The sequence below is a fragment of the Dipodomys spectabilis genome, unplaced genomic scaffold (assembly GCF_019054845.1).
Source record: "Dipodomys spectabilis isolate Male_0828 unplaced genomic scaffold, ASM1905484v1 ptg000197l, whole genome shotgun sequence".
Lineage (NCBI taxonomy): Eukaryota > Metazoa > Chordata > Mammalia > Rodentia > Heteromyidae > Dipodomys > Dipodomys spectabilis.
Genome location: NW_024870874.1, coordinates 17,568,862 through 17,589,176, shown reverse-complemented (window position 1 = coordinate 17,589,176; position 20,315 = coordinate 17,568,862). Strand labels below are relative to the sequence as shown.

Genomic DNA, 20,315 nt, shown 5'->3' with positions numbered 1-20,315 from the left:
TGTACCAAACTGCCATGTTATAAATTTCTGGTAGAGATAATACTTTTCTTTTTTCAAAATTATCTTTAGTTTTTGTCCATGGTCTGGTTTGTTCCCCACCTCCCTCCCCACCCCACTTCCTCTCTCCTAGTATCAAGCCTCCGGCTTGCTTGGCTTTCGTTCTCAGCTAGTGCTCTACGACTTGAGGCCACACCTCTACCCCAATATTTTCCTGGTGGTTTTGGAGATGGAGTCTTTTAGACTTGTCTGTCCTGGGTGGCTCTGAATCATAGTGGCTCTGGAGCTCAGCTTCTTAAGTAGCTAAGACTACACAGCTACTAGCACAAGGCTTCATGTTTTTTTTTGTTTCTTTGTTTGTTGTTGTTTTGGGTCCGGTTGTGGGCCTGAACTCCCTCAGCTCTTCAACTCAAGGCTAGCACTCTACCCATTTGAGTCACAGCGCCACTTTCAGCTTTTTTTTTCTGCTTATGTGGTGCTGAGGAATTGAACCCAGGGCCTCATGCATGCAAGGAAAACGCTCTACCACTGAGCCACCTTCCCAGCCTCTTCATGTTTGTTTTTAAAGGTGAATTTTAATCCACTCATATTTACTTTTAAATATTTTGTTCAAGAATAACCAACATGTACCATTGCAGTATGCTGCACTGAAAAAATATTGATTTGTGATATACTATATTCCTTTTGGATTAAAATTCTGTACTCCATATGGTTAAGTGTTTTGCAATTATAGCACATCTCCAATTGTTCTACTCACAGTTTTTTCTTCAAACTTCCAGCATTAAGGAATTTTTCTTGGTTTCTATGGTTTTTATTGTTTTCTCATCTCAATATCCTCATTATGGCCTTTAGTATTGAAACAAAATTTATTATTCCTGGTACAGAGCTTAGTATATTTTGAAAACACAACTGACTATACCATAAATGTACCAATATCTAACATGAAATAATATAATGTACACAATACTGCAATATAAGCTTTTGATAAAAATGAATGTTATGAAATTATATTACTAAAGTATGCCATAAAATAATAACTATCACTACTATGAAATAGTAAATTATGGCATTGCTGCCTGCCATAAAATAATAACTATCACTACTATGAAATAGTAAATTATGGTATTGCTGCCTACCTTTCTTTGTAAAGAACTGACTATAGTAAACCTCATCTAGGTCTCTTCCTTGGTAACCAATGGACTAGAGCTTGGGCAACCTCCCAGCAGCCTCTGCTCTTGTCTGGCTTATAGTTATCCCTTTTCTCCCACAAGCCCATTATAATTAAGCTCTCATGCCCAAAGTACATTTTAGACGATAGCAGGCCAGGTCTTTATATATTAATCATCCCAAACTCATCATTTCTTTCAGTTTTGTAGAAGGAAGGCTGGGCTCGTCACCCAAGCCTACAGGCTCTTGGTAGTGCCGGCTATCAGGCAGCAGCACCACACTATTTGCTTTGTAGTAGGGTTTTCCAGGCGTCCAGACACCCTAGCCTCTTCATGGACAGGCTTCATGTTGTCTTCAAAAACCTTGCTGTTCCTCTATAATTTCCATCTTTCTGGGGCCAGAAAGCTCTGAGGTGTTCTTAGCAGCAAGAGTCTGGGAAGCTGCCAGCATCTTACCCTTCTACTCTGTGCCCTTACCTGCAAGACAAAACAGCAACTCCTGCAGCTCCTTCTCCTTCTGGGATAGCTAGCTGACATATTCAGCTTTCTCCTGATACAGCTTATCCAGGACTTCCACCTGTTCTTTTGTTTTTGGTTGGTCGTGGGGCTTGAATTCTGGGCTTGGGCGCTGTCCTTGCGCTCTTCAGCTCAAGGAAGCGCTCTACCTCTTAAGCTACAGCACTACTTCCCTTCCATCTGTTCCTTACAGATGCTGGAGGTCATCCATTTGATTCTGGTAGTCCACCTTGTCAGGCAGGTTATGCAAACAGCAGATTTTCAGCTTCTTCTTGGTGTCCTACTTCCCCTTCCTAAATAGGCCAAAGATACAGCTCTTGGGGAAGAGAGCCTGGTGCTCCAGCTTTCTTTGGCACTGGGCTGCCAGGTCACTCAGGCATCCACAGTGTGATTCCTGCTCCTGCAGCTGCCAGCAGAGCTTTCTTTTCTTTTATTCAGAAATGGTTCAAGGTAAAAATCCCACATAGTTTGTGGGTTGGTTTCATCTTCTGAGACAGTCACATCAGGGGCAGTTGCTGCCTCACACTTCTTTTCTTCTTTGCTCATTCCTTCACCTTCCCTAAGTAAAGTCCGAAAGCTCAGCTGGGCCTGCAGCTGCTCATTCTGATGTCTTGTTGCTTCTAGGCACTTCAGAGTGTTCTGTAACTTTTCATTTTCTATCTGGGCCCCCAATTTGCTCTGCACCTGCTCCTGCTTCAACAGCTGGGCCTGCCTTATCAGGTATTGCCGCAGGGAGGGTGTCCTTTAAGATCAGCTTCTGATCAGAGGTGTTGAGCTGCTCATTAGGTGTCCCTGAGCTCCTGCAGGTGGGCAAGGTACTGGTCATGTAGCTCCTGCAGATTCTGAGCTGTTTGGCTCTTTAGCTCAGCCATCTCTTTTCCTTCTAATTTCTCTAGCTAGCCTAGCTTCTCCTGCAGGTTTGTCTGCACAAGCTGCTCACCATTCAGCCTCTGGAAGGCTCCTGAAGCTGATCTTTCAGCTCTCAGTTTGCACAAGCATGCATCTCATTGTCTCATGTTTCTTTTCCACTGTCTTGAGGACCTTATGCCAATCCTCCTCAGCAAGTTGATCCAGGTTCTTGAGCTCCTTCTGCTACTGGAGGGCCTGGGCCTGCAGCTGCTGCTCAGCCTGAGATGGTCCTATAGGGGACTGGAGGGAAGGCAGCTCTGACACCTGCTTTCCCAGTTCCACCAGGTTGGTCTTGGCCTAACACTTACTTCACCCTTTGCTTTCTCCTCTCTCAGTTGGCTTATCTGCTCCAGGAGCTGCTGGACCTTTCCACCTGGAACTCTACACTCTCAGGTCCTCCACAAAGTTGTCTCCCTCCCAATTTAATTGTTATCAATTCTTTCATGTTGTCTAGTTGTCTTTCCATCTCTGCCTGCGCCACTAGTGCTTACTGTAACTTGTGAATTTTAATTTTCATGTCGGTTTTCTGTAATCAGGAGCACTCTCAGCCTCTCCTGCAGCTCAATGTTCTCTTCCTCCAGGCTGTCATAGCTTCTGCATTTTCCTGGAACTGCAGCTTCACTTCATTCAGGGCTTTAATGAATTCTAGGTTGTTCTTGCCAGCCTCATTCTGTGTGGTGGAAACTGCAGAACTCTAGCTCTGCAACAGGCTGTTGCAAAACCTGCAGGTGGCTGGAAGACCCAAATGCTTCAGTTCTCTTTCATTGGCCACCTGCTGCTTTGGGTCAGAGCAGATTGTAAATCACATTTTTCTGAAATCAACATCTGTATTGATGGCTTGTGGAGCTCCAGCAGTTTTTATTGCTTCCTGCACAAAGTCATCTTCTCATTGTCTTTTTCCCAGTTGCTCCTGCAGGTCTTTCTTTTCCTGCTTTGATTGTTCCATTTCACTGTAGAGTTGCTGATTTTGCATTCTGCTGGAGTCCAAGACAAGCACCAGGTTTTAGCAGTGCCATTCCAAGTTCTTGGTGTTACTGGGACCAGTGATATTCTTGACTGATAGCTCTGGCAGGGCTCAATGGAGGGGAAGGCTCAGGGTTTGCATGGCCTTTAGTCACATCCTCATTTAAATTACTGTTCACAGTGGTGTTTGTCTTGTTGTTACTTCCCTTTTTAATATTCTTCTTTTTCTTGTATTCTGTGGCTCCTCCAGATGTATGTATTCTTGCAGTAGTTTCTTTGCTGAAGCTATTTTTTTTTTCCACTTTGTTTGTCCAGCACTGGCATAAGGAAAGTGAGTGGGGCCACATTTCCAGGCTCTCTGGAACTTCCTTATTCTTGTAATCACTACCAACTATGACTATTTGCTACTATATCTTTGAAATTAGCTTGACTCTATCATCGTGTAGCATCTTCTCTCAACCACTGGTAGTGATGTACGAAGAGGAGACTATCAGTGCTAGTAGGCAGCATGGAATGTGGTCAAGGCCTTAATTCTTGTATCCCATTGGTTAGAATGAGACATGAAAAAATAGAGCTGTGGCCAGAATCTTATGATCCAGGCAGAATGCTTGGAGGCCCAGTGACATCTGTATCTGTAGCCCCTCCCCTCTTCAGCCCAACCTACTAGAGGGAACCAGCTCTAGCTGGGTGCCTTGCTCTAATCCTTTGCTGCATATAGGGAAGCACCTTTTTGTAGGTTTTAACACAACCACTTGGAAATCAGGGACATGGCTACAGAGTTGCCCTAACAGAAGGCATTCAGACTCGGACTGATTTGTCTTTAAAATTCTATTTTGTTCTCTCTCACTAGGATTTCCAAATGACCCACTCGTCTCTGTAGCGAGTGCCTGTATTTCTAGCTACTTGGGAAGCTGAGTCAGGAGGATCTTAGTTCAAAGCCAGATCTTCTCACCCAATGTTTGCATTTATCCCAGATGATGGAAACTGAAGGATTTACTTCTTCTCCATGGCTGAGCCACTCATGACAGAAAAATCTGCAAGACACCATTCTTATAGAAGCAGCTTGGTATGTGAGTGATACCTGTAACCTTAGCTGCTCTTGCCATTCTTCTAGGAGCCCTCAACTTCCAGCAGCAATGGTCAACCTCTTTTGACTATGATCCAGATCTTCATGAAAGTTAACTACAAACTGATCCCAGCTCATCTGAACAGAGGCATGTAATTCTGTAGTTGGTGACTCCTCTTTTCTGTACCAAAGATAAAACTGCTTTCATTTCCAAAGGCTAAATGGCATGATAGCTTTGCTGTCTTTCCAATACTTCCTACTAGTTCCTAAAGCTGGTCAGCCCAAAAACTAAATTACTGTCCAGGTCTGCCAAGGTCCTTAATAATTTTGTGTCTTACTTCATGGCTCTACCCTCCATACAATACATTTCTATCCTTGGTTCCATGGGCAGGGATCCATTCCACTGTACAGAACTTCAAGTAATGGCCCCTCCCCCACACAAACAGAGCCAACTGGCTCTTGTCCTGGCCTCAGTGGACACTTTCAGTCTTCCTTCAGAGTAGACTTTTGCTGTCCCCTTGTGTCAGACATGGTAGCAGCAGTCCCCACTGTTCAGGCTGTAGCCTAACAGCCCACCTTGTCTACGTCCTTCACCACTGAGAGACTACAGCCACAGTGGTAGCAGTGATATTGGTTGCAGCAGCAGCAGCTGCATCTCCACTTGTAAATAATTTTTATTTTAAAAACATTAAATATTTTCATAAGCTTGTAACCAAGAAAGCTTCTACTCTAACAATATAGTAGGAGGAAAATTATTACTATATAGGAGTATAATATAGGAGGAAAATAATTATTATATAGTAGTACAATATAGTAGGAGGACAATTATTACTATATTTAGTTGCTTTAAATATACATACAAACAGAAATAAAACCTAGTTTCATTGAAAATTAAGAATTATCATTCCTAGCTCAGTAATAAATTAATGATAGAAAATCACTAGCTTCAGTCTGCTTAAATGGTCAAGATTTTAAAAGATTTTGACCTTTGAGATCAAAATCCATGTCTAAAACAGGGTCAAAATCATAAGAACTTACTACATTATTTACTTTTAACTCCAAGAAGCACAGTAAGTACATTTTTAGGGCCAAAATTAAAATAACATTTTGTTTTTAAGGCTTTCATGAGAACATTTATGGATAAATTAAATCTTAATAGACATAACTCACACAGCCTTCCTATTTTAGTTTCATAGCCTAATAGAAGGAAATGAAGTTTAATATCAAAGTTTGAGATAGATAAAGCTTTAGGATCAATTGGTCCAGACCCTTCATTTTCCAATGAATAAGCAGGTCTGGAAGTTACACAATTTTCCCAAAGTAGCAGAATGATGATGAATGGAAGACCCAGATGAAGAGAGATCAAGATTTTTGATTCTTAATTCATCATTCCTTCAATTATACCAAACTATTCTAAAACTATTAGAACAGAATGGAATAAACAGTGACAGGTGTGGGAAAAAGAGAGTTGACAGAATTTAAGGAACAAAACAAGTAAACATGTTAACTATCATAAAACGGAGTAAGGTTGTAGAGTTCCCTATCACCAATGCATAACATCTGTCCAATGGTGAAAGCTCCACATGTTTCTTACACTGAATAAATACAGATTTGCAAAAGTAATCTACAGCCAATCATGAAGCTCTGTAACAGATCATCCCCAATAATAATCCACAATTAGAGTTAAATACAGCGCTTACATATGGGGAGTCTGAAATCCTTGTGTTCACAGCCTTATTGCCAAAAGTTATTCAGATATAAACCCAAATGTTAGATGTGCTGAATTTTGATGTAATTATGTATGTGTCAGACAAACTGCTAATAAATCCTTTCTAAGCAGCTGCCAATCCATTGATTTAAATTGTAATTTCTGAAGGGAGAACAAAACTGTTACAGTCAAGTTAAAAAAATAAGTTAAAAGTTCCTTCAGATCCTGAAATATTAAATCTAAGACATTATATTTAAATAATTATAACAAGCACCCAAAAAGTCATGAAAATCGTTAAATAAAATAAATAATTGTAACAAGCAATAACTTAATATTATAATATCTGACACATACAAAATTATTATAAGCAACAGCAATTTGACTCTTAGAAATACATTGTCTCTAATTGGCCATCTCAATAGTTCAAGCAAATTTGTTTCATGATTTCAAAAAATACAAATCGAACTTCACATTGTAAATGCAGTTTTAATAAAATAACTCTCATTAGTGAATTATAAACACAGTAATTATGTGTTAAGTCCATCTCAAATTATAGTAATTTACTGTAGTAAAAAGGCTTTAGAAAAACAGTTCAAAAACAGTTCAAAAAGCTACAATCTACATAATAGAAAAAAATAGATGTTTTCTAAGAATATGTAATGAAGTGGGAATTTAAATACTATCCTGCCTCATTCTTAAAAGAACTGTTCAATCTTACATGTCTTACAAAATAAGCACTAGTGTAGGAAGATAAAATATAAATATATAGATGAGGTAAAAATGAGGGTTAGTCTATAGCAGGACAATATGATACAATATAATCCCGATGGGAGGTTTTCTGAATAGTCTACAACTTAATCCAGTATGATTTTTAGAAGATTTGGAGTATTGAATACTAAATATTCTTTAATAAATCCTAGCTGCCTGTAATGCCAGCTACTCAGGAGGCTAAGAGCTGAAGGTTGTGGTTCAAAGCTTTGGGAAGAAAAGTCTTTGAGACTCCTATTTCTAATTAACCAGCAAAGAGCCAGAGTTAGAGCTGTGATTTAAGTGCTAGAGCACCAACTCTGGGCAAAAAACAAAGCTACAGGTAGTGCATATATCCTGAGTTCAAGCATGTTCCCCCCGCAAAAAAAAAAGAAAGAAATTCTGAGTAAAATACCTGTATCCCTTAGTTTTTTAGTTTTTGAAAAGCAAAGACAAGTTTATATTGTCAGGTGACACCTGTAATTATGCTAATAATTAAAACGAGCTATACATTTTAATTACTGACCTGGCCATAAGGTTTAATATTCTGTGGCTATTTAACACTGGAGTAACTACAAAGAACGGGATTAGAAAACTAAGCTACAGCTTAGCATAACGAACAGTGAAGTCAGGCTGAGTTCTGACTTGGACCTACGTACAAGCAGAAATAAGAGATTTTAAACAACAAGCAAAAACTACCAAGCACTTTTTAGTGGTACTGAGGCTTGAACTCAGGGCCTCATGTTTGCTCACCAGGTACTCTAATCTTGGAACATAGAAAACAATGAACTATGTAGGGAAGGAAGGACTAAGACAGATGCTAGTTAAGACAATTAACCTATATTATAAAATAAGGAATGACTTTATCTACACTACGGGATAATTACTTTAAATTAAGAACAACACACAGCAAAAATGGTGATTGTGAATGTAATAATTTATAGCAATAATTAAGGAATATATCTACTTGTCTTTTGTACTATTACCTGGTTCATAGTAATAAATCCATATTTTTAAATCATTATTATAAATAACCTATAACATTGCAAAAAAATAAGAACTGTGACAAAATTTACACAGACACAATTTTTTTTTTTTTGGCAGTCCCAGGCATGACCTCAGAGCCTGAGCGTGGTCCATGAATTTTTGAACCACAGCTCCACTTTCTGCTTTTTATTGGTTGGTTAGAGATGAAGAATTCCATGGACTTTTCTGTCCAGACTGCCTTATAAACACGACTCTTTGAATTCATTCTCCTAAGTTGCAAGGATTCAAAGTATGAGCCACTGGTACCCAGCTACAATAACATTTTAGAAGAAGGCAATATACCAGAATGTTAATAGATTATCTCAAGATGCTTTGACACACCTTTTTTTGTATCATTCTACATTTTTAAAATTTTCTACTATTAAAGTATTACAAAATGAACAACTGCCACAGTTTGCCAGCTCTAAATTAGCTATAACCATGATTATGGCATTATAATAAGTGGAAAATTACTATGTAAAGATGACTGTTTTCAAATAATAGTCATTCAGGCCTAATTACAGTAAAAAATTATTTTGTTAGCCACTTGTTTTTCAGTAGTAGTTCAGTATGATAGAAAGCACGTATTCTCTGCACTCAATTTCTTAAATCTCAGCTCTATCATCATGTAGACTCTTGGAATCTGAAGGCACATGGTCCCACAGAGATCATCATTGAGAAAAACCACAGATGTTGAGGAATACTCAAACTGAAATATACCATACATACAGGAAGTCTGAGCATTCACAACATGAAACTGCATAAAGTAGGCTACACTATTGGCACAAAAAGTAATGTTGTATTATTTATTGAATTTGTTAATACAAGGCATCCCTTGCTATCTTGCAGTTCACATTGCGGCTTCACTGTATCTTATGTGTTTTTTTTTTTAATATGCAAATAGTGATTCCCTCACCTACTGTGTGAGTTATGTCCCAGAGACCTTGTGAAGTAGCCATAAGTGAACCGTGATATAGTAAGGGACGCCTAGCTAACACTGCTACCTGAGATTTTTACCTATCATAGAGTCTCTGGAATTAACTTCCACAACAGGTGAGGGATCATTGTATTACGAGTATAAAAATTACTGTTGCACATATTATCTTTACTTTGCAAAAGAGCCATGAAAAATATGTATTTTATGTATAACAGCTAAAAGGAAGAGTAATTTCTATTCCTATTGCTCAAATTAGGCATTTAAATCTTTGGCATTAATAAAAGCCACTCTTCTGAATATAGTAATCATAGGCAGAGGAACTCCTAAATTGGACAACTGTGTAAATTACCAAAAAAAATATACCTTTAATAATCAACAGGACACTAATTATTATATGCAAGGGCAATAAGCTTAAGCTGATCAAACTAATCACTTTATTACTAGAGAAGATACTTTTTAGGTGCTGATCTTATAAACTCACATTATTAGCAATCACACAAAAATCTCCTTTAGAATAAAGATATACCCCACTAATAAATAATCTATATTTCATTATAGTGAAAACAGAAGATAGAAAGGCTTAGTTAATGGAGAATACAGTATTTAAGATACTGTAGTAATACTGTAAGATACTGAAAGCAGTATCTTAAATACTGTCTATTCCCCTATAAGCAGATGAAAACAATTTAGTGTTTTTCTGCTTGAAGAAAATAATTTTTTACAGTGAACTATTTTGGTGGGGAAAGGGCTTCATTCTTGCTAAGCAGGAGCTCTCCCACTGAGCCATAATTCATATGGGTTTTTTTGGTTTTTTTATTTGCCAGTCATGGGTCCTGAACTCTGGGTCTGGGCGCTGTCCCTCAGCTCTTCAGCTCAAGGCTAGCGCTCTACCACTGGAGCCACAGCGCCACTTCCGGCTTTTTCTGTTTATGTGGTGCTGAGGAATCGAACCCAGGGCCTCATGCTTGCAAGGCATGCACTGTACTGCTGAGCTACCTTCCCAGACCAATTCATATGTTTTAAACAGATAGAATTAGAAAATTTAATTTTCCTTATTCAGAATTATTGTAATTAGAGAAATAAAGGGTGAAGAATGGTTAGAAAGAAAAGAAACTAGGCTACAGTTTTTCACCTAAAGTAGTTGAAGGATGAGAGAAGAAATCACTAAATGGTCTTACCCATCCCAGAGTCTTTCTTGGTGCCATCTGATATTATGTCCACATGGTCAGAGTCCACATCATAACTAAAGAAATCATTCAAATAGGTCTTTGATCGCTGGCCACCAAAAACATACAGACAACGATTTTTCTAAAAAAAAAAAAAAAAAAAAAGAACAGGAGAAATTTGTCACTGCTATTTCAGAATGATCCTTTCAAATATAGACCTCTACAAAAGTAGTTTTATGATCGTTTCCATGAGTACTAAACTAGAATAAGGAGGAACAGAGGTCCTACTAATAGGTACTGTTCAGTATAACACATTAAAGTAATAGAGCAAAATACAGAATAATGTATACAAATTGCTACCTTTCTACATGAAGAAAGAAAATGTGTGTTTGGGGGGGGAGGGAGGGATGTGTGTTTATGTGTTGGAGATATGAGAATGACTATTTGGACAAACCAAAACCTAGTTAAAAAGCTACAAAAGATACTATGCTGGAAATGATCTGTACAACTTTGGTGGGGGAAGAGGGAAAGGGAAAGGGAGAAAAACGAGGGGGTAATAAGTTCGACAAGAAATGTACTCAGTACCTTACTTATGTAACTGTAACTACTCTGTATAACACCTTGATGATAAAATTAGTATTAAAAAATATTCAAAAACAAAGCCAGGTGCTAGTAGTCACAACTGTAATCAATCCTTGCTACTCAGAGGCTAAGATCTGAGGGTCACAGTTAGAAGCCAGCCTCAGCTAAAAAGTCCTCATGAAAATCTTATCTCCAATTAACCACCAGAAAACCAGAGTGGTGCTGTGGCTCAAAGTGGGAAAGCAGTAGCCTTGAGCAAAAAGAGCTCAGGGACAGTACCCAGTCCCTGAGTTCAAGCCCCATGATCAACAGGGGAAAAGATGGTTAATTAAGTTGGGCACCAGCGGCTCACATCTGTAATCCTAGCTATTTAGGAGGATCACAGTTCAAAGACAGCCTAGGAAGGAAAGCCTAAAAAAAGGCTAAAATGAAGCTGTGGCTGAAGTGGTAGGGAAGAAACAGCTAAGGAACAGCACACAAGCTCTGAGATAAAGCCCTAGAACTGGCACCAAAATAACAAAACACAAAATACTAATGGAGGGGGGATAAGGCGGAGAGGAGGGGAAACAAAGCTCCTTTTAATTATTGTCTAAAACACAGGGATAAAAAACTGAGCCCTCCAAAAATATCTCGACTTATGGTTTAAACTTTATAACCATATTAATAAGAAAACAAAACTAACAGAAAAAACATGTTGGGGAGATACAGGAGTAGTCTAGTTCAAAGCAGCCCATGAAAAAAAATTAGCAAGACCCTATCTCAAAAAATAAGCTGTACACCTGTAATCCCAGCTATAGAGCAACCTGAGGTAGGCCCTAGGCAAATAACTAAAATTCTAACTAAAAAAATAGCTAAAGCAAAATTGGCTCAAGCAAGCAATATAATGAGAGAGAAAGAGAGAAATAAACCTAGGCACGTAAGATATGACCACAAAGGATCATAATCATACTGAGAAACATTTTTAGTGATTTCTTTAATTCACAGGGTTTGTTTTTTTTTTTACATTTGTAATGGGTTAAATCACAAACAAAAAAATAAATCAGCAATCTTATACAGTACTTAATGATTCTGTCATTTTCAAAACAATTTTGAAGCCAGGCATTGCTGGCTTACACCTGTAATTCTAGCTACTTAGGAGGTTGAGATCTGAGGATTACAGTTCAATGCCAGCCCAGGCAGAAATGTCCGTGAGACTCTTATCTCCAATAAACTATTCAGAAAAAGCTAGAAGTAGTGCTGTGGCTCAAGTGGTAGAGTATTAGCCTTGAACATGAAGAGTCTCAAGGACAGAGCCCAGGCCCTGAGTTCAAGCCCCAGGACCAGAAAAAAAAAAAATCAAAAGTAAGTGATAAAATAGTACTGTTATAAAGTAGGATTTTAATTTTAACCAAATAAGTTATCAAAGTTATTAAGAAAAAAATTTAATTTCAAGTACATTTATTAGTATGACTTTATAATTTTTCTCTCACTAAAAAAGAAACCTGTACATATGGGTGAGGAAGAACATAAAAAAAATAATGACAGCACTAAATTTCAAAACATCAAATACATAAAAATTTGTGAGTTCGTAAGTATATGTATTTAAAAACCTCACCAGTTAACTTCAGAACCTCATTTAACTAATGTGAACAGTAATACAAAAATTATACATTTTTATCATTTATACAGTATGATTTCCCCTATATGGTAACCAAAAATACTTCATGAAGTAGAGTCACAGTTCTTAAATATAAAATAAATTACATCAGTAGAACAAAATCACTACTTCATTAATCCAGATAATTATCAATATTGGGCTACTATAACCATTAAGTAAAAATTATAGGAATCTCATAAATGAACCATCAGGATGATTAACACCTGTACGGGCTAACATATCAAAAGTATAGACACTAGCCATAAATGCTTACTGGTAATTTTTGTCACTTGTGGGGCCTGAACTCTGGGCCAGGGCGCTGTCCCTCAGCAATTCAGCTAGCACTCTACCACTTGAGCCACAGAGCCACTTCCAGCTTTTTCTGTTTATGTGGTGCTGAGGAATGGAACCCAGGGCCTCATGCATGAAAGGCAAGCACTCTACCACTGAGCCACCTTCCCAGCCCTGGGTATTTTTTTGGTTGGTTGTGGGCTTGAACTCTGGGCCTGGGGACTGTCCCTGAGCGCTCGCTCTACCAGTTGAGCCACAGCGCCGCTTCAGTTTTCTGGTGGTTATTGGAGATAGGAGTCTTATGGACTTTCCTGCCCGGGCTGGCTCTGAGCTGCGATGGTCTGATCTCAGCCAGCCTCCGGGGTAGCTAGGGTTACAGATGTGAGCCACCAGCACCTGGCACTTACTGGTATTTTTAAACTCAGAATATTTATGAAGTATTCTTGAATGTTCTATCTTAGCCTTCCCCAAAAGGATGCTGAATCTAAAATCAAGCCTCTGCATGTAACCACTAGTTAGTAGAAAGTATGAAGGTAGTAGAATATACTAAATGACACTATGAAGATAAAATCAGCCAAAGTGAGAATGTACAAATGACTCAGATTCTTTAAACAAGTAAGTAAATTGTGATGAGAGAAAAAATAGTGTAAGAGATTAGTGTTGCAGATTACAAGAAATTTAAGAGCTATAAGGCAGTATATAGATTTCATTTTTTCGGGGGAAGAGGGAATTCCTGGTTAGAACAAACCAACTCTGAAAATTTGTTTTCTGGGCCGGAAAGTTGGTTCAGTGGTTGAGTGCTTGCCTTGAAAATTTATTTTCTGTATTAGGAAAAAAACAAGAGCAGACAGTATTACTTAATATTAAGAATTTTTTTATTTTGGTTACATATAATAAAATTTTATTTTTAAAAATGTTTGTTAAGGTAATATAGTTGTCCTTCAATATAGGCACAGTATTAGTTCTAGGTGCTCATGAGGATGTTTAAGTCCCTTATATAAAATGGCATATTTGCATATAAGCCACAGACCCTGTAAGACCAATTTATTAAAAGTTGAGATTTACTTTAAAATACTCTTAGCACAATGCAACTTAAGAATAAACTTACGAACATCAAAGAAATACCAAAGGATAGTAAATGTATGAAAAATGAGCAGATTATTAATTATTGTTGAAACTGATAGATGAATACACAGAAACTTATTATTCTTTTTACTGTATAGAGAGAACATGTTTAAAACACACATTAAAGGGAAGCTGTAAAATGTTTTATAAAACTGTTTTAAACAGCTGTGTTCACAAAAGTCTCAGACTGCATTAAAACACTTGAAAAAGGTAAAGCAAAGACTTTATGTTGGTTTTGGAAACTTTAATACTAATTCAATAGAATTCTTTTTTTTTTTTGGTTGGTCTGGGGCTTGAACTCTGGGCCTGGGTACTGTCCCTCAGCTCTTTAGCGCAAGACAAGCACTCTACCACTTGAGCCACAGCGCCACTTGTGGTTTTCTGAATCATTTACTGGAGGTAAGAGTCTCACAGGAGTTTCCTGCCTAGGCTGGCTTTGAACTGCGATCCTCCTATCTCAGCCTCCTGAGTAGCTAGGATTAAGGTATGAGCCACCGACGCCCAGCCAGAATTAATTCTTAATTCTGTGTGCTTAATGGAGAATAGGCAAAGGGGAAAGTAACAGATTAAAAAATTGTCCTAAACTGCTAAGTAAAATCAGTAAGTAAAAAGTTGTTAGAAAGTGCAATAGCTACCCACTACCTGGATAAACAATCAAGGTCTTCATAAAGCTGTCTAGATTATTATTCAGGTAATAACTAATTTGGAACTATTAGGTTAGTAAGAGTCTCAAAGAGCAAACAATTCACTGTTAAAGTTTCCTTTTTCTCTGTCACTGCAGTACTACTCATTTACTTCTAGTGAAAAGCGTTGATCCCTTACTGAAAACTATCTTACCATTTCTTTTCCTATAAAGATACACATGACAAAACAACATACTCCAATGTATATTCTTACTGAGTGAAATAGCATGCAGTGTCCTATCCGAGACTGGATGTCCTCTGGCCCTGCATTACAAGAATCCTCTCGAAGAAGTTTCCAGGTCTGACACTGACAGTTGAAAGCAAACAGGCCACTGAATTGTGGTTCACTGGCTCTGCTGTCATCTACACTGCCGTTACATGTCAAAATTCTGCCACCAAAGGTGTAGATCATATGTTTTTCTGAGTCCATACACATCTACCAGAAAAAGAGAATGCATTATTAGTTTTAGTTTATTCTAATCGTATCTACAAGAATTAAGCCAATGTGTGTAGTTTTACATTTTCAAAAACACCAACTGAACTTTGTCCATAAGTCCTTCATGACCTTAAATATCATGCTCTAGTTAGTATATACCCATACCACAATCCAGCTCTCTTCATGACAGAGATTCAGGATAGATTTCTAAGTATGTTTTGAGGCTTCTAATCCAAGTTAAATATGTTAAGAAACTGTTTTCTTGACATGAAATAACTTCTCCCCAAATCAACAAAAGATATATGACATGTTGATTTAATACTGAACAGAGTATATCAGTGAATAGCAATCAAATCCTTCTTTTCATCCTACTTACAGGAAAATTCTTTCTACTCTAGGAAAGCATCCTAATAATGTTACTTGTTTAATAAGAAAGCAGATATGCAAGACTACTGCAGCTATTCATCGCTGAATGTACTTTATAAAACTCTTCAAATTATATAATTTCAAAACAGTAAAATAAAAAGACATTTGTAAATAATCTGTCTCTAGACTGACTTCTATAGTGTGAAGGCTTCTGTTTCCTTTCATTCATTATAAATTTAATTTTCTTTGAATTATGCCATAGTTCATTTACAAATCAATTGTGAAAGTTGGTGCTGGTGGCTCAGGCAAGACACTTTCTCAATGCAGAGCTGGATATGATAGCACAAACCTGATGATCAAAGACCAATTTTGGCCCGCCATCAGCAGCAGTATCTTCACTTAGTAGCATCCATGTGTTTGTGTCAATGTCATAACGATAGAAATCACTTTTCAGAGATTTGCTGTTCCTCACAGAGGAATCCAAGTAACGTCCCAATGTGTAGATTTGCCTCCGTTGAATGTCAATGCACATTTTATGACATGATCTAGCACTAGGACCATTCTGTGGAAAAGAAAAATGGGTAGGGAGTCAAAGAACAAACAATAAAATTAAACGCTATTTTTTGGGGGGTTACCTTTCATTAAAAGATTTGCTCAGAACTCAAAGGAAATCAGTAATGTGGGTCCAACACTAGACTTAAATTTTTAAAGAAAACAAAAGCAGTAGATGTTAATTTTACCCTAGAAATATTTAAAGCCTTGGAAGTGGCACTGTAGCTCAAGTGGTAGAGCACTGGCCTTGAGCTGAAGAGCTGAGGGACAGCGCCCAGGCCCAGAGTTCAAGGCCCACGACCAACCAAAAAAAAAAAAAGAAAGAAAGAAATATTTAAAGCCTTTCAGGGAAGATGAGATGAACAAACTTGGACCCTGTGGCATCTGCTTATAATATCCATATGGCTTCTATTATATACCCCATTATATTTTAGTCATCTGTGCATTAAACTAAATTCCCTATTTAAGATATTTTTAGTCTTTAAAAACATTTTTTGTAATTGTCATAATAAAGTATAAAAGAGGTAGAAGAAAGTATTTGTAGCCAGGCGCCAGTGGCTCACACCTACAATCCTAGCTACTCAGAAGGCTGAAATCTGAGGATTGCAGTTCAAAGCCAGCCTGGGCAGGAAACTCCATGAGCCTCTTATCTCCAATAAACCACCAGAAAATTAGAAGTTGTGTTGTGGCTCAAGTGGTAAAGTGCTTGTCTTAAGCTGAAGAGCTGAGGGACAGCACACAGGCTCAGAGTTCAAGCCCTATGATCAACCAAAAAAAAAAGTCAATGGCTCACATCTGTAATTCTAGCTACTCAGGAGGCTGAAGTCTGAGAATCACAGTTCAAAGGCAGCCAGGAAAGTCAGGAAGTCAGAAAAGTCTGTAAGACTTATCTCCAATTAATCACCAAAACACCAAAAGTGGAACTGTATTCTCACTTTTGCAAGTAAGTTTTGATAAAAAGGAAAAATAGTTGTATTTTTGTAGGTGATTGTGACTAATGTGCTAATATCCTACTAAAGAAATAATGAAACTGAAGCACAGGAAACAGGAAGTCTGATGAATAAGACTGTTCTGCCAGACAAAAAAAATCACTATCGGTATCTAGAACAAGACAGAACACACGAAAAAAGCAGTATTCTAAAAAAAGGAATGCAACAGAACTAATTTGCTTTTAAATAAAAGATTATTAGACAGTGTTATTAATCCATGTTGGGTTATTTTGTGTGTTACTAGGAATCAAAACCAGCTTGTGAATGTTAGGAAGTACTCTATTTGAGCTACATCTCCAGGCCTAGTATCAGTAATTCAGATATGAAGCAGATGAACTTATGTTTAGAGTTAATATAAATTACTATCTTTAACATTTTTAAAGGTTTTGTCAAGATTTCACCAGCAAGTTTATTTAGAATTACATAATTAAATAATTTCAAAAACAAAAACAGAGTAACAAAATCCATGCCCTATTTTCTAGAGGATGGAATTTGAAAACTTTAGTAACAAAATGTCTTGTCAGCTAAATTAGGAATACTATTATAACACACATATATATATATTATACCTTAAGAAAAAAGTTAATAAAAACTGATAAAATTGAAAACACTTAAAAATAGAGGAAATTAACCAGTTGGTTTGGTTCAATTTTTTATTAAAGAAGGGGAAATATAAGTTAATTAGATCTACTGAAGAATTAAAATTATCATTTAAATTATTTCTTCAGACTCAGATATTTACTGTGCGTGCGTGCGTGCGTGCGTGCGTGCGTGCGTGTGTGTGTGTGTGTGTATCTGTCTTGTACAGGGGCTTAAACTCAGGATTTGGGTGTTGTCCCTTGAGCATTATACAACTCTACAAGTTGAGTCACAGCTCCACTTCTGGCTTTTTTGATTCTTAATTGGAAATAAGAGTTTTAAGGACCTTGTTGCCCATGTTGGGTTCGAAACACAATCCTCAGATCTCAGTCTTCCGAGCAGCTAGTATAACAAGAGTGAGCCATTTGTGCCTGGCCCCACAATGGCAAATATTATCAAGCATGTAAAGATGAAATATCCATTTTAGACTTTTCCCCCCAGAAAATAGAGAAAAAAAAATTTAAGCTTAATTTTGTTCCATTTCAAACTTAATTTTCTCAGGACTGAAACTCAATTAATGTTACAAAAAAAAAGAAGGTAGTGGGAATAGAAGTTTTTCATTCAGCTTATGGAAGTCAAGAAAGACTTCAGAAAGATGTGAAGTCTGAACTGAGTTTTAAAAAACAGGAAAGTAATTTACTAGTTAAAAAAGCTAGTGGGGAGATCCTCTATTTATCTCCAACAAGGAAAATACTGCCAAATGAGACAAGGGAGAAGTTGAGTAATTCCAGAAATGGACAAGAGTATACAAAGTCAGGTGATAAGTCTGAAAAAGTGAAAACCAAACTTTGATGAAAAATTTAGGGCTTTTAAGCAAAAGAAACTGAGAAAAACTACTTATATTCACTATTCCCACTTCTTTGTATCTGTTCCCTTTAGCAGTACCAACACTAATTGGACTTGGCTACGCCATTTCTGCCCACTAGTGAGACAATAACAAATTTGATGGGAAAGCTGGTACTTCAATATTAAAAACAGCCAATTCTTACATACTTATTTAGGGTAAGAAAAAGAAATCATGAATTTCAGTATCTTTTTGAAAAAAATAACAATTACCCCAACAATTAACCAATGGTATGGAGTAAGAAATAATCCAACTGAATTCCACACCACCAGATCTGACCCTTCCTAAATAAAAAAAGTCAGTTGGTTGAATTAGGTCTTTCTTTACATATTCACCTTCAGCTTGTTTGGATGTACTTTAAGTTTTAATTTACAATCTGCAGCAGCTTAGATGAAAGACACACAAAGGTTCCATAAAGATTTGGGAGGAAAGTAATGAACTATTATTTGCTTTATTCATGTATTTGTTTCATTCAAAGCCCAAGCCACCTTCTTCCATATCAAAATATTTATATATACATAAATATATACATACATAAAAATTAATTAAAATATCATCATATATGAAAGTTGATATAGCGTTGTGAACAGCTGAATAATGATGATACATTCTAGGCAATGCACTGTTAGGTAATTTAATCACTGTGCGAATATCACAAAGAGTATATGTTTATAAATAATACTTTTAAAACTAAGATGTCCAATGATGTCACTCACTAAGCAATATGACTTACAGAAGTATTATGAAGTATATGGCACATTATTGACTGAAATATTGTTAGGCAGGACATTTCTGAACAGTAAAATAGTGAAAGGCCAAAATAGTGAGAAAGTGATGGGCTAGGACATCAAAAGCATGTTTTTTCCAGAGGAAATAAAATTAAGATGGTGGAAGGAAGAGTTAAGCTTAGTGATAATACACTTGCCTAGTAAGCATAGGCTCTGGGTTCCTTCTCTAGCATATCAAAAGAAAAAAGAAAAAAGAATGGAATGTTGAAAACAAGAATAAAAGCAATAGGGACCTCAGAAAAAGACAGTTATACAATTCTATTTTTAGGATAAAAAGCATTAAACAAAATTATACAAATTACTTGTTAGCAAAAGTATTTGAAAAACTATCATAAAAATATCCATTTATTTTTATAAAGATTTACTTGTATGCCAATAGTTGACAAACCTCAGAAGCAGAAATATGGTGTTGTTTTTGTGGTTCTTTTTTTCTGTCTTTTTTTTGGGGGGGGAGGGGCAGTGGAGGGACACAGAAATAGAAGGAAGAAAGTCAAAAAGATAGTTATGGTATTCAATATACACTGTAAAAATGAACTATGCAACTTATGAGAAGGCACAGGATGGGGAAAATGGAGGAAAGCAAAAGAAAGGGTGACATTGCTCAAGAAGCACTGTACCCATTACCTGACTTAGGAAACTGTAATCCCTTTGTACTGCTTAATATTAACTATAAAAAAGAAAAAATTAAAAAAAGTGGAAATGTTGAAGTGCTTAAATCAAACCTGGTTATCACAAATTCTTGTGCTAGTACTGCTATAAAGTAAGAAGAAATCATGCAGAAAAAGAAGTATGAACCTATTCCCCTAATGCAATACGGATGTACAAAAAATTCCAAACTTGCCTCTTTTTCAGTATCTCTAGAGATACATGTCCACTGGTTCTCCTTCACACTGTATGCCCAGAAGTCAGCTAGATCTTGTGTTCCATCCCAGCCACCAAACAAATAAACAGTCTCTATGAAAATCAGAAAAAATATGTTAAAACACACACATGCAGACAGACAGACACACAGACATACAGACACACACACACACATTTAAGGACAGAACTATAAGCATCAGACCTAACTAGCTGTTTAAAGATCATTTAAGAAAGTACCCTTTGGCCGGGCGCTGGTGGCTCACGCCTGTAATCCTAGCTACTCAGGAGGCTGAGATCTGAGGATCACGGTTCAAAGCCAGCC

The 20,315-nt window shown here is 37.1% G+C and overlaps 1 protein-coding gene across 2 annotated transcripts in view; it reads right to left on the bottom strand.

The window, feature by feature from the left end:
- Positions 1 to 20,315, bottom strand: part of Mkln1 (muskelin 1) — a 289,313-nt gene that overhangs the window by 35,059 nt on the left and 233,939 nt on the right. For both annotated transcript variants that reach the window (XM_042695879.1, XM_042695878.1), the window contains 4 exons: positions 19,974 to 20,086; positions 15,670 to 15,882; positions 14,733 to 14,954; positions 10,214 to 10,343 (listed from right to left, as the gene is read on the bottom strand). In XM_042695879.1, the coding sequence (XP_042551813.1) occupies positions 10,214 to 10,343; positions 14,733 to 14,954; positions 15,670 to 15,882; positions 19,974 to 20,086 (678 nt within the window). The remainder of the gene's footprint in view (positions 1 to 10,213; positions 10,344 to 14,732; positions 14,955 to 15,669; positions 15,883 to 19,973; positions 20,087 to 20,315) is intronic.